This window comes from Hyperolius riggenbachi, chromosome 11 (genome assembly GCF_040937935.1).
Source record: "Hyperolius riggenbachi isolate aHypRig1 chromosome 11, aHypRig1.pri, whole genome shotgun sequence".
NCBI lineage: Eukaryota > Metazoa > Chordata > Amphibia > Anura > Hyperoliidae > Hyperolius > Hyperolius riggenbachi.
This window is the reverse complement of record NC_090656.1, coordinates 124,142,932-124,169,749: the sequence shown is the minus strand read 5'-3', so window position 1 is coordinate 124,169,749 and position 26,818 is coordinate 124,142,932. Positions and strand designations below refer to the sequence as shown.

At 43.0% G+C, this 26,818-nt stretch overlaps 1 protein-coding gene across 1 annotated transcript in view; it reads left to right on the top strand.

Moving 5' to 3' along the window:
- The window catches only part of LOC137537706 (mucin-2-like), a 165,527-nt gene that overhangs the window by 87,560 nt on the left and 51,149 nt on the right, over positions 1-26,818 (top strand). The window contains exons 34-38 of the mRNA XM_068259642.1: positions 5,742-9,662; positions 14,167-14,292; positions 15,050-15,121; positions 17,116-17,187; positions 20,866-22,329. Of these exons, the coding sequence (XP_068115743.1) occupies positions 5,742-9,662; positions 14,167-14,292; positions 15,050-15,121; positions 17,116-17,187; positions 20,866-22,329 (5,655 nt within the window). The remainder of the gene's footprint in view (positions 1-5,741; positions 9,663-14,166; positions 14,293-15,049; positions 15,122-17,115; positions 17,188-20,865; positions 22,330-26,818) is intronic.

The window sequence follows — 26,818 nt, the reverse complement described above, 5'->3', positions numbered from 1 at the left end:
GACACCAGTATTAGAAATGTATAACATTTAGTTTTTAAAAGTGTATTAAATGACAATCAAAATAACTATATCAAATACCCTTCACGCATTGTTAGAGCTATAACCTCTCCCGGATCTCTGTTCTAACACTGTGGCCACAGTATAATATGGACAAGCATAAAGAACTTATTGCAATTCTAACCAATAACTGCTGATGTTAATCAATATGCAGATATAGGCAAATTCAAAAACCATATATAGATATTTATCCATGGGGAAAAATGAGTGAAAGGGATCCCTTGTAAAAGCTGAGGAAGTTAGATAAAAAACCATGAGTAGCAGGTTCCAGTGCATAATTTTGCATCTTAGACGGGGGTCACACTTGAGAAAGACTATAGCATTTTGCCGCATACTCAAAACACATGTCTGTGGTGCCTCTGCGTATTCTGGAAGCATATGCAGTTCTGCATGGTGTTAAAAAAAAGATGCAACCTGCACTTCTTTCCAGCATAACGCATGCTTTTTTTCATTGAATTCAATGACTACTGTAAAAGTGAATGTCTTAAAACACACCCCAAAATGTACAATTGTGCGGCAAAATGCTTGCAGGGAGTCACACTGGCGGGTTCACTGACGCATCTAATTTTTTGGGCAGCACTTTTACACTGTGCTACTACCAGCGAGTTGCCATGGTCGTTCTGTGCTGCCGCACTGACCGTCCGCTTTGTCCTCCTGACTCAGTCGCTACTACACTCTGCGTTCACACTGCCCGGGTCCGCTGACGCATCTAATTTCTTGGGCAGCACTATTACACTGTGCTACTATCAGTGAGCTGCCATGGTCCTTCTGTGCTGCCGCACTGACCGGCCGCTTTGACATCCTGACTCAGTCGCTACTAAGTCTGCGTTCACACTGCCCAGGTCCACTGACAACTCTGCTGTTATGTCATTGCTAATCGCTGCAAAACCCCCCCTCCCCAAAAAATTACAAAAACCTCTCTGGGCCTTTTTGGCACCAGCCACTCATCCTCCTCCAGTGGTACCATCACCGCCAAGTGCCATTGGGACTCACCTTCACCTCTGTGATTGCTTAACGTGTATTTCCCTGTTTAAAACCACTTATTACCAATTAATAGCCCCATTTTAAGTGTTGATTTCACTTTAAATCCATTTTCTCAAAAACAAAAAAATATTTTTGGATTTTTTTTGTTTAAGTTGTAGCCCCTTATCACCTTTATAAACCATGCAATTTGGGGGATTGTAGCATGTATGGGGGCTTTGCTATTAACGTTAAAAGAAAAAACGGATCCGGCCGTGGATCCGGCCATGATTGCCTCATTCACGACCGTAAATCAGCGTCATGGCGTGGACGCATTTCATACTACTGAACCAATCACGCCGGATCTTGAGGTCCCCAACAAATCATGAGGCCCCCAACAAGACAAATTCAGAGATCTTGAGGCCCCCAACAAGACAAATTCAGCTATCTTGAGGCCCCTAACAAATCATGAGGCCCCCAACAAGACAAATTCAGTAACCATGAGGCCCCCAACAAGACAAATTCAGCAGTCATGAGGCACATAAATAGACAGCATTTCACATAAATAGGCAGAATGCTCCCTTAATATGGTAGACACCTCTCACCTGGCAGCAGTTCCCCAAAATACACTCAATCCGACAGCAGTGGTTCCCCAAAAATAGGTAGCCCCAGGTCTATAGGTGTCCCCAGAATAGGTGGCCAGCAGTATAGATGTCCCCAGAATAGGTGGCCAGCGGTATAGATGTCCCCAGAACAGGTAGCCAGGGGTAGAGATGTCCACAGAACAGGTAGCCAGGGGTATATGTGACCAGTATATGTAGCCAGGTGTATATGTGCCCAGTATATGTAGCCAGGTGTATATGTGTCCAGTATGTGTGTCAGGGGGTATATGTGCCCAGTATATGTAGGCAGGGGGTCAGTGTTCTCCCCAGGCTCTTTTAGCCGGGTGCTCCACCCGGCTAGTTTTGGTGAGCACCCGGCTGTCATCTCTTCTGAGTTGTGCAGAGAAGCGCCGGCCCAGTATTCCCTCATCTTGCCCCACCCTGCTACTTTTCCATGCCACCCGGCTGGAAAAAAATTCTGGGGAGAACACTGGGGGTATATGTCCCCAGTATATGTAGGCAGGGGGTATATGTCCCCAGTATATGTAGGTAGGGGGTATATGTCCCCAGTATATGTAGGCAGGGGGTATATGTCCCCCTGCCTACGTATATGTAGGCAGGGGGTATATGTCCCCAGTATATGTAGGCAGGGGGTATATGTCCCAAGTATATGTAGCCAGGGGGTATATGCGCCCAGTATATGTAGTCAGGGGGTATATGCGCCCAGTATATGTAGTCAGGGGGTATATGCGCCCAGTATATGTAGTCAGGGGGTATATGCGCCCAGTATATGTAGTCAGGGGGTATATGCGCTCAGTATATGTAGGCAGGGGGTATATGTCCCCAGTATATGTAGGCAGGGGTATATGTTACCAGTATATGTAGGTAGGGGGTATATGTCCCCAGTATATGTGGGCAGGGGGTATATGTCCCCAGTATATGTAGGCAGGGGGTATATGTCCCCAGTATATGTAGCCAGGGGGTATATGCGCCCAGTATATGTAGTCAGGGGGTATATGCGCCCAGTATATGTAGTCAGGGGGTATATGCGCCCAGTATATGTAGTCAGGGGGTATATGCGCCCAGTATATGTAGTCAGGGGGTATATGCGCCCAGTATATGTAGGCAGGGGGTATATGTCCCCAGTATATGTAGGCAGGGGTATATGTCCCCAGTATATGTAGGCAGGGGGTATATGTCCCCAGTATATGTAGTCAGGGGGTATATGCGCCCAGTATATGTAGTCAGGGGGTATATGCGCCCAGTATATGTAGGCAGGGGGTATATGTCCCCAGTATATGTAGGCAGGGGTATATGTCCCCAGTATATGTAGGCAGGGGGTATATGTCCCCAGTATATGTAGGCAGGGGGTATATGTCCCTAGTATATGTAGGCAGGGGGTATATGTCCCCAGTATATGCAGGCAGGGGGTATATGTCCCCAGTATATGTAGCCAGGAGGTATATGCGCCCAGTATATGTAGTCAGGGGTATGCGCCCAGTATATGTAGGCAGGGGGTATATGTCCCCAGTATATGTAGGCAGGGGGTATATGTCCCCAGTATATGTAGGCAGGGGTATATGTCCCCAGTATATGTAGGTAGGGGGTATATGTCCCCAGTATATGTAGTCAGGGGGTATATGCGCCCAGTATATGTAGTCAGGGGGTATATGCGCCCAGTATATGTAGGCAGGGGGTATATGTCCCCAGTATATGTAGGCAGGGGTATATGTCCCCAGTATATGTAGGCAGGGGGTATATGTCCCCAGTATATGTAGGCAGGGGGTATATGTCCCCAGTATGTGTAGGCAGGGGGTAAATGTCCCCAGTATATGTAGGCAGGGGGTATATGTCCCCAGTATATGTAGCCAGGAGGTATATGCGCCCAGTATATATAGTCAGGGGTATGCGCCCAGTATATGTAGGCAGGGGGTATATGTCCCCAGTATATGTAGGCAGGGGTATATGTCCCCAGTATATGTAGGCAGGGGGTATATGTCCCCAGTATATGTAGGCAGGGGGTATATGTCCACAGTATATGTAGGCAGGGGGTATATGTGCCCAGTATATGTAGCCAGGGGGTATATGTCCCCAGTATATGTAGCCAGGGGTTATATGTCCCCAGTATATGTAGCCAGGGGTTATATGTCCCCAGTATATGTAGGCAGGGGTATATGTCCCCAGTATATGTAGGCAGGGGTATATGTCCCCAGTATATGTAGCCAGGGGGTATATGTCCCCAGTATATGTAGCCAGGGGTTATATGTCCCCAGTATATGTAGCCAGGGGTTATATGTCCCCAGTATATGTAGGCAGGGGTATATGTCCCCAGTATATGTAGGCAGGGGGTATATGTCCCCAGTATATGTAGCCAGGGGGTATATGTCCCCAGTATATGTAGGCAGGGGTATATGTCCCCAGTATATGTAGGCAGGGGGTATATGTTCCCAGTATATGTAGTCAGGGGGTATATGTCCCCAGTATATGTAGGCAGGGGGGTATATGTCCCCAGTATATGTTGGCAGGTGTGTCCCCCAGCAGGAGGGGAGCAGCGCAGTGGAGGGAGAGCTATGGGCACAGTGGGGAGGGGCAGACGTCTCCCAGCCCCTTCCCTCACCTTAGGGGGCTCTCCCTCCCTCGCTGTCCCCTCCACAACTAATGTCCGGGTGGCTGACAGCGGCGGGCGGGACTTACCTGCATCTAGTCGCAGCGCCGGATGGATCTGCCGCTACTCTGGTCTAGTCCAGACCAGAGCAGCGGCTGCAGGACCCGAACTTCCGGCACTGAGCGAGACGGAGGTAAGTCCCGCCCGCCACTGCCAGCCACCCGGACGGACATTAGTTGTGGAGGGGACAGCGAGGGAGGGAGAGCACCTAAGGTGAGAGAAGGAGGAGGGAGATGGCCCCCCTTCTCCACCGCTGCTCACAGCTCTCCCTCTTCTCTGCGCTGCTCCCCTCCGAAAAAAAAAAACCCTGCAGCTCAGCTGGGCGCCCTCGGGGACCCGGCGCCCCGGGGCACCTGTCCTACCCCGACCCCCACTAGCTCCGCGTCTGACCTTATTCCAAAATGAAGCTGGCTTGTCCGAATGTGCTTTAGCATACCTCAAGCAAGCGGCTCTGTTTGTGGTGTAGGCGGAGAAAAGGCTTCCTTTGCATCACTCTCGCATACAGCATCTCCTTGTGTAAAGTGCGCCGAATGGTTTAACGATGCACAGTGACTACATTTGCAGCAAGATGATGTTGTAGTCTTTGGTGCTAGTCTGTGGGTTGACTCTGACTGTTCTCACCATTTGTCGCTTCTGTCTATCCGAGATTTTTCTTGGTCTTGCATTTCGAGCCTTAACTTGAACTGAGCCTGTGGTCTTCAACTTCCTCAATATGTTCCTAACTGTGGAAACAGACAGCTGAAATCTCTGAGACAGCTTTCTATATCCTTCCCCTAAACCATGATGGTGAACAATCTTTGTCTTCAGGTCATTTGAGAGTTATTTTGAAACCCCCATGTTGCTACTCTTCAGAGAAAATTAAAAGATGAGGGAAACTTACAATTGAGCCTCTTAAATACTCTTTCTCATAATTGGATTTGCCTGTGTATGTAGGTCAGGGGTCACTGAGCTTGCCAAGCCAGTTTGAGTTCCAATAATTAGTTCTAAAAGTAAAGGTTTTGGAATCAATAAAATGGCAACAGTGCCTAAATGTATGCACCTGCCTAATTTTGTTAAAAATTTATTGCACACTTTTTGTAAATCCAATAAACTTCAGTTTACTTTTCAAGTATCACTGTGTTTGTCTCCTATATGATATATTTAACTGACATTTTTTTATCTTAACAACCAATGATTTATATAGGAAAATCATGACGATTAAAAAGGTTGTCCAAACTTCCGCATCTCACTGTAATTTCATATTTTCCATTGAATGCACCTTAAGGCTGTCTGTAACCCGTTTTATGCTTTTAGGCTGCCTGTTTGCACACAGGCATCTACAAAGTGTTCTAGTGTTGTTACATGAACAAAATACATTCTGTTATTTCATAATGTCTAAATATATTTGTAAAGTACTGCCATACCTTATTGCAGCATCTCCTAGCACATCTGACTAATAAACATTTATTTTTATTTAGCTACTTCCTGTGAGCCCATCTGTGAGTGGTCTAAGTGGTTTGATGTGAGTTATCCTAAATATGAGCCAGGTGGTGGAGATTATGAAACCTATGAGAACATCAGAAAAGAAGGATTTGAAATTTGTGAAAAACCAGAAAACATTTCCTGCAGAGCACAGAGATTCCCAGATATGTCCCTGGAACAACTGGGCCAGATAGTCACCTGTGATGTCAACACTGGTCTGGTATGCAACAACCAAGATCAGAGTGGACTACCACCTGTGTGCTACAATTATGAGATCAGTGTTTACTGCTGTAATGAACCACCACCACACTGTTCAACTACAACCATTACAACGCCGACAACTACAAGGATAACTACTGCAAGTACAGCATCATCTACAACTACACAAACAACCACCACTACAACTGAATTTACAACGACTCCAGAGGCTACAACTCCGACAACTACACAAACTACAACTGAAAGTACAACAATATTCACAACTATGCAACCAACCACAACAGTACCTGGGACCACAACTACTCCAGAACTTACAACCACTCTGGAAGTACTTACAACTCGTACAACAACGAAGACTACAACTGAAAGTACAACACCACCTACAACTATACAACCAACCACCACAGTAACTGAGACAACACCCACAACTACACAAGCTTCAACTCAAAGTACAACAACACCTACAACTACACTGCCAACCACCACAGTAACTGAGACTACACCCACAACTACACAAACTACAACTCAAAGTACAACAACATCCACAACTACACAACCAACCACCTCAGCAACTGAGACCACAGCTACTACAGAAATTACTACTTCCTGTGTTCCTATCTGTGAATGGTCCCAGTGGTTTGATGTAAGTTATCCTAAATATGTGCCAGATGGTGGAGACTATGAAACCTATGAGAACATCAGGAAGGAAGGTTTTGATATTTGTGAGAGGCCAGAAAACATTTCCTGCAGAGCACAGAGATTCCCAGATATGTCCCTGGAACAGCTGGGCCAGATAGTCACCTGTGATGTCAACACTGGCCTGGTATGCAACAACCAAGATCAGAGTGGACTACCACCTGTGTGCTACAACTATGAGATCAGTGTTTACTGCTGTAATGAACCACCACCACACTGTTCAACTACAACCATTACAACACCGACAACTACAAGGACAACTACTAAAAGTACAACATCATCTTCAGCTACTCAACCAACTAGCACCAATACTGAGCCCACAACTACTCCTGAATTTACGACGACTCCAGAGGCTACAACTCCCACGAAAACACCAACTACAACTGAAAGTACAACAACATCCACAACTACACAACCAACCACCTCAGCAACTGAGACCACCACTACTACAGAACTTACAACCACTCAAGAAATTACAACTTCCGAATCCACAACAGCAAAGACTACAACTGAAAGTACAACAAAACCTACAACTACACAACCAACCACCACAGTAACTGAGACAACACCCACAACTACACAAGCTACAACTCAAAGTACAACAATGCCTACAACTACACAGCCGACCACCACAGTAACTGAGACTACACCCACAACTGCACAAACTACAACTCAAAGTACAACAACATCCACAACTACACCACCAACCACCTCAGCAACTGAGACCACAGCTACTACAGTAATTACTACTTCCTGTGTTCCTATCTGTGAATGGTCCCAGTGGTTTGATGTAAGTTATCCTAAATATGTGCCAGATGGTGGAGACTATGAAACCTATGAGAACATCAGAAAGGAAGGTTTTGATATTTGTGAGAGGCCAGAAAACATTTCCTGCAGAGCACAGAGATTCCCAGATATGTCCCTGGAACAGCTGGGCCAGATAGTCACCTGTGATGTCAACACTGGCCTGGTATGCAACAACCAAGATCAGAGTGGACTACCACCTGTGTGCTACAACTATGAGATCAGTGTTTACTGCTGTAATGAACCACCACCACACTGTTCAACTACAACCATTACAACACCGACAACTACAAGGACAACTACTAAAAGTACAACCTCATCTACAGCTACTCAACCAACTAGCACCAATACTGAGCCCACAACTACTCCTGAATTTACGACGACTCCAGAGGCTGCAACTCCTACGATTACACCAACTACAACTGAAAGTACAACAACATCCACAACTACACAACCAACCACCTCAGCAACTGAGACCACCACTACTACAGAACTTACAACCACTCAAGAAATTACAACTTCTGAATCCACAACAGCAAAGACTACAACTGAAAGTACAACAAAACCTACAACTACACAACCAACCACCACAGTAACTGAGACAACACCCACAACTACACAAGCTACAACTCAAAGTACAACAATGCCTACAACTACACAGCTGACCACCACAGTAACTGAGACTACACCCACAACTGCACAAACTACAACTCAAAGTACAACAACATCCACATCTACACAACCAACCACCTCAGCAACTGAGACCACAGCTACTACAGTAATTACTACTTCCTGTGTTCCTATCTGTGAATGGTCCCAGTGGTTTGATGTAAGTTATCCTAAATATGAGCCAAATGGTGGAGACTATGAAACCTATGAGAACATCAGGAAGGAAGGTTTTGATATTTGTGACAGGCCAGAAAACATTTCCTGCAGAGCACAGAGATTCCCAGATATGTCCCTGGAACAGCTGGGCCAGATAGTCACCTGTGATGTCAACACTGGCCTGGTATGCAACAACCAAGATCAGAGTAGACTACCACCTGTGTGCTACAACTATGAGATCAGTGTTTACTGCTGTAATGAACCACCACCACACTGTTCAACTACAACCATTACAACACCGACAACTACAAGGACAACTACTAAAAGTACAACATCATCTACAGTTACTCAACCAACTAGCACCAATACTGAGCCCACAACTACTCCTGAATTTACGACGACTCCAGAGGCTGCAACTCCTACGATTACACCAACTACAACTGAAAGTACAACAACATCCACAACTACACAACCAACCACCTCAGCAACTGAGACCACCACTACTACAGAACTTACAACCACTCAAGAAATTACAACTTCTGAATCCACAACAGCAAAGACTACAACTGAAAGTACAACAAAACCTACAACTACACAACCAACCACCACAGTAACTGAGACAACACCCACAACTACACAAGTTACAACTCAAAGTACAACAATGCCTACAACTACACAGCTGACCACCACAGTAACTGAGACTACACCCACAACTGCACAAACTACAACTCAAAGTACAACAACATCCACATCTACACAACCAACCACCTCAGCAACTGAGACCACAGCTACTACAGTAATTACTACTTCCTGTGTTCCTATCTGTGAATGGTCCCAGTGGTTTGATGTAAGTTATCCTAAATATGAGCCAAATGGTGGAGACTATGAAACCTATGAGAACATCAGGAAGGAAGGTTTTGATATTTGTGACAGGCCAGAAAACATTTCCTGCAGAGCACAGAGATTCCCAGATATGTCCCTGGAACAGCTGGGCCAGATAGTCACCTGTGATGTCAACACTGGCCTGGTATGCAACAACCAAGATCAGAGTAGACTACCACCTGTGTGCTACAACTATGAGATCAGTGTTTACTGCTGTAATGAACCACCACCACACTGTTCAACTACAACCATTACAACGCCGACAACCACTAAAAGTACAACATCATCTACAACTACACAACCGACCACCACCAATACTGAGACCACAACTACTCCAGAATTTACAACTACTCCAGAGGCCACAACTACTACAACTACAAAGATTACAACTCAAAGTACAAGAGCATCTACAACTTCACAACCAACAACTATGGTAACTAGAACCACAACTACTCCAGAATTTTCAACACTTGTGACCACCACTACAACAGGTAAAACATACAAAGAAATTGCAATATTTTGTGGGCTATATTTAATAAAAATTGTAATAGCAGTAGTGTGATATAGTTCATGAAAAACAATTACTGATCTGTCTTTAATAGCCTTAATGTTAGATATTAGCATAAAGTTCACGGTACCAGGTTTTTTACAACTGGTAGAAAAAAGGATTTGAAGAAAGATTAGTCAAAGAACTAAAGAATGTGTTAAATAAAATAAGAGGGAGACAATTCAGGACTTATTCTGTAATACTCATTAATCAGTAAATTAAGCATAAAGGATCATAGTAAATCCTGAAACCCCCCTGATATCACAATTTACATATACAGGTAAAAGCCTCCAAAATGGTGGTCAAAGAACTGCTTGGATAAGTATCTGTCACATTCATAGCCCGTAATACAGACTGTGTGCAGAGTCTTGTGTTTGATGTTGTTGGTGTATGTATAGGGGCAAACCCAGGATTTTAAAAGGTGTGTGTGTGTGTTCTCGAAAGGTCTTTCTCAGCCATGTATTGTGCATACAGTATAATAATATGGTAGGACATCATGCTGGGTACACATAATGCAATTTCCCATTTGACCGACAACGGCATCGATCAGGAGCAGTTAGGATACAGATAATAATGAGGACAGCCGACATTGCTAATGAAAGGAAAAGTGAAGCATTCACACAGCAGAGCACAGTGCTTTGCTCATACCTGATTCTGTTATGTTCCCCAGAGCTGCTCCATGCTCTATACACACACTGCTGCTACATCCAAAGTCAGCTGTAGCAGGGAAAGAAAGGGGGTGGTTATGTGAGCTGCAAGATACCTGCAGATATTCTAGTGTCTCAACTCATGCCTGTCCCCAGACACTGCACAGGTCCTGATCTGAGGGGGGATTCTGGGCAGCTGTAACCCCCCCCCCCCACGCGTTTGCTGTTTGTGTGCATGTACTGTATGTAGGAGGGGAGGGAGGTTCAGGTTAGTATGTATACTTCATTTTAAGTTTCAGTTACAATGAATCAGAATACAGAAGCAGCAGGATAACTGTATGACTGTATGACTAGCCATTCAATCAATATTTAAGGTAGTTTATTGTTAGAATAAATACAGCATTAGTGTCAGCAGAATGGTTTGTAGAGTAGGTACAGCAATTTGTGAAATCTCTATATGGGAGTAACATGGATTATGATATATTTGTTTGTTACTGGTATAGGACTACTTTTAAAGAAAAAGCTAACTTTTAAAATGTCTAATGCCCCTTGGACTTGCTGCCAGACACAGATCTAGAAGGGTGCAGGCATGGAAAGTGCCCCAGGCGCCCTCCCTCTTCAAACATCGGCTGGGATCAGTGCTGCTGACAGCATTCCTGAGTCTAAGGGAGTAACAATCATCCAACTGGTCGCCTGGCCGTCTCAGTCTTTGTCATATATCTACATTAGACACTATTGAGAGGTGAGCTCTGAACTTTTCCCACTCTCCCTAACACAGATCATGTCTCAGTCCCCTGAGATAGAGGCAGATGCTCCCGGTCTGGAGGTTACAGGGTCTCCTATTAATTCTCCTCTCTGGCATTCACACATTCCTCAGCCTTATCTCAGTGAGCTGTTTACTTACTTTTACTTATGACACTCTCTGCACTTTAACCATTATCCTGCTGGCATCTCTGTGGCCAGTTTTAACAACATCTCTCTTGTACAGTTTACCTCAATAGTTAAAATTCATTATATTTCTAGCTCAGTATCTATCTACTGATATTTAATAGGTTGTCAGGCTTTTATTATGTTATAATCGTCACTGCAAATGTTTCATTGCTTTCATTCATATGAGAGTGGTGGCTGCCATATTTATTTCCTTTTAAACAATACCAGTTGCATGGAAATCGTGCTGATCTTTCTGGTCACCTGAAACAAGCATGCAGCTAATCTTGTCAGATGTGTTATAGACCTTTGATCTGCATGCTTGTTCAGGGTCTATGGCTAAGGCAGGGAACACACTTGCCTTTCAGTTTTCAGCTCGTGTTTTTCTGCATACCAAATGTGTTTCTCTGCAGAACAACATGTGCGTTTTTTTCACAACAGCTATTTTAACAGAAAACTGACAAAATGAGCAGAATTATCATGCAGAATGTCCATTTTTTTCCGTGCAAGAAAAACACATTGACATGAGTTCTTCTGTGCAGAAAACGCGTATGAAAACAGTCAAGTATGTTCCCTGCCTTAAAGGGAACCAGAAGTGAGTAAAAATATTTAAAATAAACACGACGAACGTGGCTGCAAATGAAGATTACATACTAACCTCACCGTCAGTTCCTCTCAGAAGCTCACCATTTTCTTCTTACAGTGATATCATCAAATTCTGACAATATTTTGTCAGAACTGAAATATACCAGTTGCTGTCAGTTATATCAGCAGCTGTCAGTTACAACTGAATGTGCAAGGCAATGTCCATGTTTCCCTATGGCTCAAGTGGCGATATTACATTTTAACAGTGTGTTGACCAGCAAGCTGTTAGGGGGTAATGGCCATTTTTAAAATGGAGGACCGAGAAATCCATTCATCACAGACAGTGGACAAATGGGACGCAGGAGAGGAGAAAGAGATTGAGTAGTAGGCTACACAGGAGGTAAGTATGACCTGTGTATTGTTATTTTGACTTTTTATTTTCAGTTCAGGTTCTCTTTAAAGTACTCGAGGCAGAGGATCAAGCATAGCCTAATTTATTTCATAGTGACTGTTACATTCTGGTGTTTGTGTGTGCGCATGTGTTCTTTTTGCATGATGGGTTTAGCCTGTCCAAAAAGGTTAGACAGGATGCTGTTGATTGTAGGTTTGTGTGTGTGCATGTGCGTGTGTGTGTGTGTGTGTGTGTGTGTGTGTGTCTGTGTGTGTGTGTGTCTGTGTGCGCGTGTGTGTGTGTGTATGTGTTGGGGGGGGGGAGTGCAATTTTAGTATTTGCCATGGGCGCTGTCTTACCTAGATTTGCCACTGCTTGCTGCTTCTGTAGAAAACCTCCTAAACAAAAAAGTGGTTAAGAAATTTGCAAGTTGTTTTAAAAAGTTACCTAAGCTGAAATTTTCATGATTTTTTTTTGTGAAAATACATTAACATCAGTGCATGCAGTTTTGTGAATGTATGTGTTTGAAAAAATTCATAATACATCGGTAGAGCCTATAATTTAAAGCGAACCTAAAGTGGAATAAAGTTGGAATAAAGTTGCTCAGTTTAACTTACCTGGGGCTTCTTCCAGCCCCCCTGCAGTCTTCTGGGTCCCTCACCGTCATTCTGCTCTTCTCCCTTCATCCACACTGCCCCTCTGAAAGAATTCTGACTGGATTCATGTGCAGCCTTGGCTTGGTGCCTCATCAGTCATGCTCCTGTAGGCTGGAGCATTGGGTGCATGCGGAGTAGCAACTTTTATGAACTGCAAAAGCAATGGTCAGGAGGCCCATGGTCTGAGGTCGCGCATGCAGCTTTCAGGGAAACACAGCAGCTGAAGAGAAAAGAGAGGAACAATGGCGAGGGACCAGAAGGACTGCAGGGGGCTGAGAGAAGCCCCAGGTAAGTTAAACTGGCCACATTTATTCAACTTTATATTCCCTTTAAGTTCACTATAAATACACCTGTAGTGTGTAAAAATTTTTGATACTTCCCTGTGAAGAAGGAAGCCTCTGGATGGTCCAGAGGCTTCCCAGATCCTCCTATAGCCCACTGTTTCATCGAAGGGTCTTTCTAAACATATTTGAAATTAAAAGCTTATCAAATAGGTTTCTTCTGGTTGTTGTGGATGAGTGTATCTAGACTGGGCACACATGAATGAGGTCCATGCATGCCAACAGTAGCTCAACTAAACTTGTATGCACAGATGAAAAAAGCCATTCACAAGCAGCTTCCTTCTACTGGGCATGCACAGACCTGACTGTCGCATGGTCAGTTTGTATGCACTTGTCTATGGCCAGGAGTGCATCCAAAGGATGAAAAGCAGTTATGTGCAAAAGCAGTGGGTTCTAGAGTCTGGGAGAAGCCTTTGGATGGTTCGCAGGCTTCCAACTGCTGAGGTAAGTATCTAATCCTTTGGTTAAACTGTAGAAGATTCTGCAATATAAAGTGGTGCTGAGAAACCACTGTTGCACCAGACACTTTAGAACACTGAACTACAATTCATAAATGTTTTTTCTGCAGTTCAGTTCAGTTCCTTCTGAATTCACAGCAAATGACCTAGCTCCTAATACTTGTTTTCTGCTAGATCCCTCTTCAGTGTTTTTGTCAGTTTTTTTCTAATTCGCTATAGCCTTCAAACTACTAACTATGGGAAGGACAGTTGGCAGAATTTCCAAAAACGTTATTATCATCCACTCACAGATTTCTCATTTATAAAAATGTAATTTTCATAATATCTGAAAAAGTGCTTATATTATGTAGAACTTAAATCAATTTGGTTTCAGTAACAGTCACTCACAAACACACCCCCAATTACCAAATTATGAAGATCTTAGTTGTTTTTCTACATTTCAGAACATACAAGTACACCACCAACACCACCACCACCACCAACAACAACAACAGAACCCACCACAACTACCACCAGTATAACAACTACCACAGAGTGTACAACAGAGACTGAAGAAACAACTCCAATAAGTAAGTGTTACCCAAAGTATAGATCAAATTGCAGCTTCTTTACTTAATTTGAAGAATGGCACTAATGTAGTTCTTTGTGGGAATCTCTTTACAGGTAATTATCAATATCTGCATTGACCAGTCTGAGACTTTCTGTCATTTTGTGTATTATGTTTCACTATGCTTTTAATCTTGTAATTGGTTGGTTCCAAGCAATAACACTCCCCTAAAGCAGAGGGTAAAATGATTTTCAAAGGTTATGGAAATTCCCATATCTGTAAAATGTATGCAATAAGATTAAACAATAATAAAAGAAAGCATAATGTCCTTACTATGATAAGTCGGATATCTGTTCATCTTTTCCTTAGACGATAGGAAGGATATCATCATGATTGGCTCACACTATGTATTGTGCCGGGTGCCCTGCATTTTGATGGTCCAGACAGGGGACTGAAAATAGATGAGTTGACAGCATTTATGCTCTGTGGGCCAGTTCACGTTTTCAATTTTCATTTGTGAAAAAAAACAAAAACCTACTGCACAATAGTCATTTGTGCTTCAGTTACAAATTGAAAAATGTAAACATATTACGTCAATGGATACAAATTGACAACAATTAATAAAACTAGAAAACTAATGGAAAAAGAAAATGGAAACTGTCAAAATGGATACAGTGCTGCTCTGGCATAGTGTGATATGGTGCCTGATGTTTTGACCATACAGTACTTGTTTAATATATTTTTCTCTACCTGAACTTTTTTAACTTCTCTTATCTCAGCATTTACTACGACTACTTCAGAACCAACTACTACTTCAGGGATTTCAACACCAACCACATCAACAACACTAAGTAAGTGAATGTTTGTTATTTTGTCCCTATAGTTAATAGGAATAGTGTGTTAATTAATAAAGTGCACTTTTTGACATTTTCAGCCAATTGCGGGATGGACGAAAATGTATTTCCTTGTTGTCCTCCTCTTCTAGTACCTTCCCCGAAACTCCTTTATATTATTGGCTACTCCTTTTTACCAACTAGTGTAAAAGGCTCTTTCCCACCATTCCTTTCTACTAGTAATTCGCAAAAAATGTTCTCCCCATGGAAACATTCTCAGACTTGCATTGGGATGCTAGATATATTTTTGCTGCCTTAGCTATGAATTGAGTGAAGTGGTGGACTGGGTATTTGTTGCTAATGCGTTTAGGCCCCAGAAAGAGGACTGCTGGAACTTTTGGACCCTAAGACAAGTTTCTGCTAGTTCCTATATTTTATTATTTTTTTTTTCACATTTTTATATTTTTTTGTCTCCAACTCTATTTAAAACTTTTATATCCCATGCAGGCAGGTGATACTAAAACAGATGTTGTAGCCAGCGTGGGGCTCTTCCACCTTAACGATGCCAGCCCACATGGTCTAAGACATGGGAGGGGCTCTGCAAGTGAAGGAAGAAATATTTCTTCAAACTTACAAATCCCACTTTGTCACGTTTAGCACAAAGGCCTCATCCTGCACTTCATTCTTGAGGAGGTGGGGGGTAACTACCCCAATGCCTGTAGAGATGACTGAATCTGAGTGTCCCCTTTAAAGGGAACCCTAGGTAAGAGGGATATAGAGGCAGCCATTTTATTTCCATGTAAACAATGCCAGTTGCCTGGCAGCCCTGTTGATCTTCTAGCATAAGTAGTGTCTGAGTTTAAACCTTGAAACAAGCTTATGGCTAATCCAGTAAAACCTGAGTCAGCTGAGTCTTGTACCTGATTTGCTGCATGCTTGTTCAGGGTCTGTAGCTAAAAGTATTAGAGACGCAGGATCGGGATGACTGCCAGGCAACTGGTATTGTTTAAAAAGACATAAATATGGCAGCCTCCATATCCCTCTCACCTCGGGTTCCCTTTAATAAGGAGTCCTCATTTATTCACTTCCACCACAGATATTTGGAATGAGTATTGAAGTACATCTTAGTTATTCCTATAAAAACTTGTAAAAAAAATATCTAAGATACACAAATGCCGATAAAAATAGTTTAATATTTCTTAACAATAAATACTTACCTTTTATTAATGATCCTATGCAATATCTTTGCTGATCATGAATGAAGAAAAGCCCCCAAACCACATTCACACTAGCTTCTCACCTGCAGTACTATGCAAATACATTCCCTTTACAGAGAGTTTATCAGCAATTATAATTCCATATTTTGGGAATAACCTAATCTAAATTGCATTAGAGATCCTACATTTTCAATAAAAACTGTATATATACTGTATATTTTTTTCCTCTGCTTCATAATACGGTGCCTGAGGTTTTGACCATAGTACTTATTTAAAGAGACTCTGAAGTCTCCAAAAAATGAGGTTTCTACTTTAAAAACCTCATTAACATTATTGCCCCTCTTAAATCACCGCATCTCTGTGGCTGAAAACACCCTAAATGACCCCTAACTCGCCCGGGAAAATCCACGACTTTCTTGGTTGTGGATTTTGCTGCCGCCTCTATGTGCATCAATCAGCGCTTATCTCCGCCTCTCCCCCGCCCCTCTCAGTGAAGGAAGACTGAGAGGGGCGGGGGAGAGGCGGCGATCCGCGCTGACAGACGCGCATAGAGGCAGAGCTGCAGCCAAATGCTCTGCCTCTATGTGGAAGGGGCACGCAATGTACCCCAGAGAGTTTACGGTAATTTAGGGTGTTTTTTTTAGCCGCTGGGATGCAGTGTTTTAAGAGGGGCAATAATGTTAATGAGGTTTTTAAAGTAAAAACCTCATTTTATGGAGACTTCAGAGTCTCTTTAATATATTTTTCTTAATTACAACTTAAAATACAGCTATGTTTTTAACTTTTCTATCTCAGCGACTACTACAAGTACTTCGGAGTCAACAACTACTTCAGGGATCCCAACAACAACTACTTCAATAACACCAAGTAAGTAAATGTTTGTTATCTTGTTTCTATTGTTAGGAAGAGTGTCTTGATGACGAATGGGCTGTTAACACTGGCAAATCAACTTCGACTTGAATCATTCATACATGTTTGCCTTTTTCAGCCAGTTAGGGTGGAGGAAAATGGGTTTTCTTGTTTGCCTTCTCTTCTAGTCCCTTTCAAAAGACTCTTTTATATTATTGGCCACTACTATTTACCAACTAGTGTAAAAGGCTGTAAAAGGCACTTTGCCACCAATGCTTTCTTCTAATAATGATAAACTAAAAATACTGATACATTCATATATAAACTAAACCAAGAAGAATAATAGTGCATGCTCACACACCATTGGTGTTGCCTGTTAGGATCGAGCTTGATTCCTTGAGTGACACAGGGAAATTATTGCTATACAGACATGTCACTCTGGTGTACCCGAGTGACACAACCTGTTGCTATGGGGAGGGAGGAGGAACGTCAGCATGAAGCACAATGGAACAACTTCCAGCAGATGTTAACAATGTGCTCAGAGGTTTGCTGTTACTTAAAAATTCAGCCTGCAAGATCTTATTTTTTGATCAACAAAAAAAACAGTTTATTGAAGTTACAAATGGTACATATAATATAAAATCAGGGCAATCTCTATAGAATGTACAATGAGAAGTATCAATTAGCAGATAAACATACAGTATTATTTATTGACAGTATGTCGTCACCAGTTGTAGACAAGACAAGACAAGACAAATAACATTTATATCGCACTTTTCTCCTGGCGGACTCAAACGCCAGAGCAGCAGCCACTAGGGCACGCTCTATAGGCAGTAGCAGTGTTAGGGAGACTTGCCAAAGGTCTCTTGCTGAATAGGTGCTGGCTTACTGAACAGGCAGAACCGAGATTCAAACCCAGGTCTCCTGTGTCAGAGGCAGAGCCATTCACCATTACACCACCCAGCCACCAATCATGTGCAGCGAGTTTTAATGAATTATTAATTAGGATAATCCACATAATCGGGGTGGGAGGGGAAGGGTCTTTTCATACTTGAAGATTCAATTTCTAGCTGCAAACAGAGACCTAATTAGTGAAATTCTAATATGATCAGGCACACTTCCATCGTTAAGGCCTCTTTCACAGTGGGACGTTAAAGTCGCACGTTATAAAAAATTATAACGCAGACTAACGCACAGCAATACAAAGTCTGTGCGACATTCATAGTGCACTCGTTGCATTGTGTGTAACGTGTAGCAATATTTAGAAAGCGGTGCATGCTGTGTGTTTAGCTACACATTTGCTGCGTTATGTGTGTTGCACATGCTCAGTAATGTGTTTTTTTTTTTTTTTTAATATAACACATGCGCCATTTTCCAATTTTGGCCACATATATAGCTTGGATTTACTTTTGAAAACAAGGGGAAAAAGTGCTAGAGTTCTCACAAACCATCTTCAATATCACGAAGGATCACAGAACCAAAACTCAGAAGCCAGCACACAAATGTACAATGATGTTTAGCAATTATGCTTTAAACAGGTTCAACCAATTAGGCAGCATTGTCACCGTCAAAAGTTACGAAAAGACTTCCACCCTCTCCCAATTAAAGCATCAGGTAGATTTTAATCTTCAAATGGAACGGTCCATCAGAATGGGCAAAGGAAAGAAGGAATCTCCCTACCTTCTAGACACTCCTTGGACAGACCTCTCCTAATAATAACCTATACCTCCGCCTCATGGGGTGACTCCTCAACTCCTACTTCTCCCCCTCTAATAGAGCCTTAATGAATCCTTTCAGGAAACTACAACCCACCACAATTGGAACCTAGATCCTTTAATCCCTTCGGGACCAGCACCCTCTGCCCCCTTAAGGACCAGAGGTTGCTGGTCCAGCAAACCGCCGCTTCCCGACGAATCGCCGCAATAATTCATCGCTCCCGCCGGACACTCCGCTCTGTCCCCGACGCAGGCTGCTCTCTCTGCCATCGGTAAGATGACAGAGCACTGTGCGCCGGTCAGGAGCCGCTTTCATTGGCTCCTGACCCTGTCACTCCATGTAAGCCAATGGGAATGGCTTACATGAATGACAGGGCCAGGAGCTAATGAAAACGTCTCCTGCCCGGCTCACAGTGCCTCATAGAGGTGGCAGGGCATCACATTGCGGTGGGGGCAGAGCGGACAGAGCGACGCGGACGGGCTGGGGCACGCGGTCAATGGGACGTAGAGTTTACGTCCAGTCAGAACTGCAGCGCCCCCTGCACGCTGTAGATTCATACTCGCTCGGTCCGCAGGTAGTTAAACGAACCTTTCATGATGGGATATAGAATACTCATTAACCTCAATGTATCAGTTACTGAGTCTACTAATCCTAACTAGTATGCAATGCTCGTCTCCCCTGGGCTTCCCACAACCCTTACTGCTACCTAGGACACCACCCATACTTACTATTGGTTATCAATGTTTATTACCATTTATTACTGTTCATTATTACTATTATTATTCATTCATTACATTATTTTCTTAACTGTTTAATTTTACAGTTGATCCTTTCAGACCATACTTCTGCTTTTTTAATGGAACTCTCTGAGTACGAATAGTGGTTCTGCTTTAATGTGATATATTGTTCCTTCGTTTCTCCTTCCAACTAATTGGTACTTTCTATTTGTTATGAATCAACATGCTTATGTACTGTACCATTTCTAATAAACCAATAAATATTTACCGTTAAAAAAAAAGTTACGAAAAGACATTATGCGCATTCATGGCGGCATATACATTTTTTTTAATAAAGCCAAACACATACAAGAAAAACCTACACCTATGAAGGTTGGAGTGTGCAAGTGTTGAGATAGATAGCATAGTAGGCTGCTTTATGTAGTGCCACATTTTCTTTTTACAGTATTTTGCTTCATGTCCCCTTTAGCAAAAAGCCATAAAATTGAAAAGACATATACAAGGTGTCCATTTTACAAGGAGCAATGTTCATTTTTCCATACAAAATATTGTCATCATTGTCACAGTCATTGTCGTTATCAACTCTATCATCATCACAATACAATTGCAATAGTAATATACTATATTAATTCAAACGCCGACAGGCTTGCAGATGGGTCCACTGCACCATCATTGAGCCAATCATTAACTAAGTGAGTTCAGTGATTGTCCCAATGATGGTACGGTGGTCCCGCCTAAGAGACTGTCGGAGCCAATCACTTAGTGGCAGCCGTGACTGACACGGCTTTGTACCAATCAGCAGCAGCCATGTCAGGAGCCTCTCTCCTCCGGCTCTCTGTGGGATCCATTTTTGTTTAAGCCCACAGCTTGTCCGATACCTGCCCAATGCCGCCCTCAGCCTGGTCAGCTGCCAAGTCACAGCAGCAGTGACTAGTGGCCGAAGACTGCTGCAGGTATGGGGCTTGTACTGTGGGGACACAGGAAGAGCAAGTACAATCAGCAGGTACACGGTTTGTGATCAGGTGTGCGCGCTCAGGTCCCTATCAGGTATGTGCATTCGCATTGTGATGGGGACACATGTTGTATGTTGTATTTAGACCATAAGACGCAGGGACTTTTCCTCCCACTTTTGGGGGAGAAAAATTGCATCTTATGGTCTGAAAAATAAGTTTGTTACTACTGCTCATACTTTCTTGTAGCATCTCCATATAAACTTAACTAATAAATATCTGTGTTTATTTAGCTACTTCCTGTGTTCCTATCTGTGAGTGGTCCCAGTGGTTTGATGTGAGTTATCCTAAATATGAGCCAAATGGTGGAGACTATGAAACCTATGAGAACATCAGGAAGGAAGGTTTTGATATTTGTGAGAGGCCAGAAAACATTTCCTGCAGAGCACAGAGATTCCCAGATATGTCACTAGAACAGCTGGGCCAGATAGTGACTTGTGATGTCAACACTGGCCTGGTATGCAACAACCAAGATCAGAGTGGACTACCACCTGTGTGCTACAACTATGAAATCAGTGTTTACTGCTGTAATGAACCACCACCACACTGTTCAACTACAACCATTACAACGCCGACTATTACAACTACTAAAAGTACAACATTATCTACAACTACACAACCGACCACCACCAATACTGAGACCACAACTACTCCAGAATTTACAACCACTCCAGAATTTACAACCACTCCAGAGGCTACAACTCCCACAACTACGAAGTCTACAACTGAAAGAACAAAACTCACAACAACACAACCAACCACTACAATAACTGAGACTACACCTACTCCAGAAATTACAACCACTCCAGAAGTTACAACTACACAAACTACAACTGAAAGTACTACAACATCCACAACAACACAACCTACCACCACAGTAACTGAGACCACAACCTCTCCAGTATATACAACCACTCCAGAGGTTACAACTACAAAGACTACAACTGAAGGTACAACATCATTTACAACTACACAACCTACCACCACAGTAACTGAAACCAGAACTACTCCAGTATTTACAACCATTTCAGATGCTACACCACCCACAACTACACAGGATACAACTGAAACTACAACACTCACAACAACACAACCAACCACTACAGTAACTAAGACTACAACTACTCCAGAATTTACAACCACTCCAGAAGTTACAACTACACAAACTACACCTGAAAGTACAACAACATCCACAACTACACAACCAACTACCACAGTAACTGAGACCACAACTACTCCAGAATTTACAACGACATCAGAGGTTACAACTCCTACAACTACAAAAACAACAACTGGAAGTACAACATCATCTACAACTACACAACCAACCACTACAGTAACTAAGACCACAACTACTCCAGAATTTACAACCACTTCAGAGGTTACAACTCCTACAACTACAAAAACAACTACTGAAAGTACAACATCATCAACAACTACACATCCAACTACTACAGTAACTGAGACAACAGCTACTCCAGAATTTACAACCACTCCCGAAGTTACAACTCCTACAACTACAAAGACAACAGCTGAAAGTACAACATCATCTGCAACTACACAACCAACCACCACAGTAACTGAGACCACAACTACTCCAGAATTTACAACCACCTCCGAAGTTACAACTCCAAAGACTACAACCAAAAGTACCACAACTACTCCTGAAGTTACATTCACTTCAGAGGCTACAACAAGTAAGAGAAACAAAACATTTTAGTTTTATATTATAATAAAAATAACCTCAACATGTGCAAGCAGTGCACTTTAAATGTACCTGTATTTAATGCAAATTTTGTTAAATGTCACATAAATTCCATAACTTACATTATTGTATGCAACAACTACATCTCAATCTGTTTAAACCCTGGTAACCTTAACAAGCGCTGCCTGCACACATTAAGATTAACAGGGTTTTGTGAATCTTACCCTACGTACCCAATACAATTTGATTATACAACTGCTTTAGCAAACTACCTGCACTGTTGATATACAGTATTGGGTAAATCTAATAAAAATCACTCAAGTCAATTGGTCAGTACATGTGACCAGGATAAGGGCATACTTGAATTTTTATTGTATGCTTCTTACTTGCTATTCTGGAGCATTTTAGAAGGTTCTTTAACCACCTCACCCCCAGCGGTACGGATTTCTCTGTCCCTTTTTCCACCCTGTTACCACCAAGGGACGAAGAAATCCGTACCTGACGCCGCTTCCGCCACTGTCCGCGCTCCCGCTCGCTCGTCCGTGCGCCCCCCGCACTTGTGCATGCCGCCGCTTGCCCGGAGATCAATGAACGGGAAAAACCTTTCCCGTTCGTTGATCTAAGCCCCCCGCAATGATCAGCTGCTTCTACGAGAAACAGCGCGATCATTGTGAAAGAAAAAGTTGCCCAGCCTCCCTGAACTTCCTGCAAGCGTACTTCCTGTACACTTGCAGGTCGCATAAACAAAAACTCACTGTGGCCATCTTGTGGCCAAATAGTAAAACTACACCCTAAAGCATTTTTCATATACAAATACATTAGTTATACATTAAAAATTAACTCATTACCTCCCACACTCCCCAATTTTTTTTTTTGGTAATTAAAAACAAACAAACAAAAAATACAATTAAAAAAAAATACATAAATAGTTACCTTAGGGACTGTACTTTTTAAATATTTATGTCAAGAGGGTATAACACTGTTACTTTATAAACTATGGGCTTGTAATTAGAGATGAATGCAAAACTGAAAAAAAATGCACCTTTATTTCCAAATAAAATATTGGCATCAAACATTGTGATAGGGACATAATTTAAACGGTTTTATAACCAGGACAAATGGGCAAATACATTTCATGGGTTTCAATTACAGTAGCATACATTATTTAAAAAACTATAAAGGCCGAAAACTGAAAAATAATAAAAAAAAATTCCACATTTTCTCCTATTTTCCCATTAAAACACATTTAGAATAAAATAATTCTTGGCAAATGTCCCACCTAAAGAAAGCCTAATTGGTGGCAAAAAAACAAGATATAGTTCATTTCATTGTGATAAGTAATGATAACGTTATAGACGAATGAATGGAAGGAGCGCTGAAAGGTGAAAATTGCTCTGGTGCTCAAGGGGTAAAACCCCTCAGTGGTGAAGTGGTTAAAGAAAAGATTGAAGGAGATCCAATGGGGAGCCACAAACTTACACTGAGGCCGCTTTTCAACATTTGCTTTTTTGCATCAAAGCAGCATATGATATAAAAATCTTTGCAAACTTGTGGAGAAAACGTGAATCCCAGGAGCATATCAGAAGCATCTCAGATACATGCAATGTTTCATGCTCTTGCCAAGGGCTGGTTTAAGCCACAAGGGGACCCGCTGCAAATGTAACTTGAGGGCCTCCTAACCCCCTAGCAAACTCAGCCTCCAGGCCCCCGCACTGCCGGAACCCGAGTTGGTCTTTCCCTAACTGCTCCCCGTGCCTCTTGCATGTTCTGTAGCTGAGCTGCCTTGTAATAACTCACCAGCACTGGCGTAACAATAGGGCCTGCAGCCCCTGCTCCCGCGGGGGGCCCGGGCCCCACCCTGGGGCCCGCTTAGGGCCGTTTTGTGGGGGTTGGGGGGGACACAGCATGAGGGGAAAGCCATGGCCACACTCAGCGGGGAGGGGAGACGTTCCCCCCTCCTCCCTCACCTCGGGGCTCTCCCCTCTGCGCTCCCCTCCACTTTAAATTAGAGTCCGGGCAGCAGTGGGCAGCAGACAGATACATACCTTCCGTGCGCTCCAGCGTGCGTTCCTCTCTCTAGTCTCTGACGCGAACTTCCTGTATAATATACAGTAAGTTTGCGTCAGAGACTAGAGAGAGGAACACACGCTGGAGCGCACGGAAGGTATGTATCTGTCTGCTGCCCGCCGCTGCCCAGACTCTAATTTAAGCTGGAGGGGAGCGCAGAGGGGAGAGCCCCGAGGTGAGGGAGGGGGGGGAATGTCCCCCCTCCCCACCGGTGTGCCACCAAGCTCTCCTCTCATGCTGCGACCCCTCCAGCCCCCAAAACGGCCCCGAGCGGACCCCAGGGGGGGGGCCCGCTCAGAAATTCTGCAGGGGGGCCCAGTGGGGCCTAGAAACGCCCCTGCTCACCAGTCCCAGTGGCTGCTGTTTCACTGTCTGTCTTCACCCCAGTTGCCTGCATCTTCTGCATCCAACGCATGTAATGTGTAAATAACATGGATTGGCTTTCAGTAGACGCATGCAGTGTGGCTGAAGACAGAGATTGGAAAGTAGCTGCCGCCGGGATAGGTGATTTATTACAAGGCAAATCAGCTACAGAACAAAAGGGCATCACAGGGAGCAGTCTAGGGTGACCAGTGACCACCTGGGGGGTCTGTCGGAGTGGGGGACCCCAGGAGTGGTTGGGGCCCTGGGGTAATTGCCCCCTTTGCCTCAATGGCAGTGCTTGTGCTGCTCTGGCCTGTAATCTTGTCCCTCTTTCTTGTCTTTCTACACAATAGTTTGTGGATAATAGCAATATTACTGGTGGTACACATCAGATCAATTTAGTTTTGCTCCAGCTTGTCATTCATTACTGGAAACGACAAGATTCGTAAACAATAGGATCAGATTTTATGTGTGCATTTTAAAGCTCAGTTACATGCACATTTATTTATTAATTTCCCTCTGGTAATTTAAAGTGGTATTGCCATGAAACATTTTTTCCCTTTAAGAGGAATGCTTCCCACCCTCCCCCCAGTACAGCAGAAACTTGTCTGCCTTGTTTGCACGATGTATACACTTCCAGCACAATCTGATGGTTCTGCCCAGCAATGACAGGCTTGTCAATTAGCAGCTAAATAAAGGGTAATGCCCGGTACACATCATGCAATTTCCCATCAGATAGATGGGTCAAATTGATTATTTCTGACAGGTCCGATCTGATTTCCAATTGCATTTCTGAACGATTGTGTATAGAAGTGATCGAAAAATTGTTCATAAAAACAATGAGGAATCAGATCAGGTCTGTCAGAAATAATCGTTTAAACCTATCTATCAGATGGGAAACATGCATGGTGTGTAGTGTACCAGGCATAAAGCATGAGTTTAAACCCTTGAAAACATGTCAGGTGGTTTTAGCTGGTAATTTTATGCTGTTTTAGAGATGTTTTTTACAGATGAAACTTGATAACAAATCCACTTTAATAAAGTGCCTATATATTACATTTCATATGTCGAATGAAGCTTGTGGGAGAAAAAAAAATTAAGGTCACATGACCTGAACCAGTTCAGTTTAATGTATACCTGTACTTAGGGCAGATTTTTAATACATGCTATGTTATCTTGCATCCTGAAGTAGCAAACACTGCACCATAATATGTTTTCACTGCTACTTCTCCAACGTAACATGCAGCTAGTTTTGGCAAAGTCAGATCCCTTCACACAAGTAGAGAGATACTGAATAGTTTCTAAGAAGTTTCCAGGAGACACTGAGAGCCCAAATATAGTGTATTGAAATTCTTAGCATGTTGGGTCTTGAATACTAATTATGCTGCAGCCATGTTTCTGTGTTTTTAATATTTAAACAGGGATGACACCTGGGGAATAACCTGCTAATTGAGTATCACAATCTCATACATTTTCTTACATGTAATTTGCATGCATGATGCCAGAAATGAAATACTGTGAACAATTATAAAAAAAAAAATGGCCCTTCAGTGCACACCAGGAAGTCTAGTCTAGTCAGGAAGTTATTTATTTAAAATCCTAATATCAAAAAATATATAATGAATAAGTGTTTAATCAAATAAGATACATAACCTAAATACACATTTTAAAAAGGTGGTCACCATCAAACACCGAGTGTTTAAGATACCAGAGGCTGCAGTCCTCTCAGGGCCGGCGCTACCATTGAAGCAAAGGGGACAATTGCTCCAGGGCCCCTGCACCACTGGAACCCCCAGGGGGCCTCCTCTGCTTGCCCAACTGCCCCCCTTGGCCCCACATGTTTGGTAGTTTAGCTGTCTTGAAATATCTCATCTGTCTTGGTGGTTGCTCTGTCCGGATCTCCGTCTTCAGGCACACTACCTCTCTATGCCTGGCACATGTTATTTACACATAACATGCATCAGATGGAGAAGACACAGGCGGCTAGGCTGAAGATGGAGGTCGAGGTGGAGCAAGTGGCCGGGACACGTGAGAGAATAAGTGAACCTATT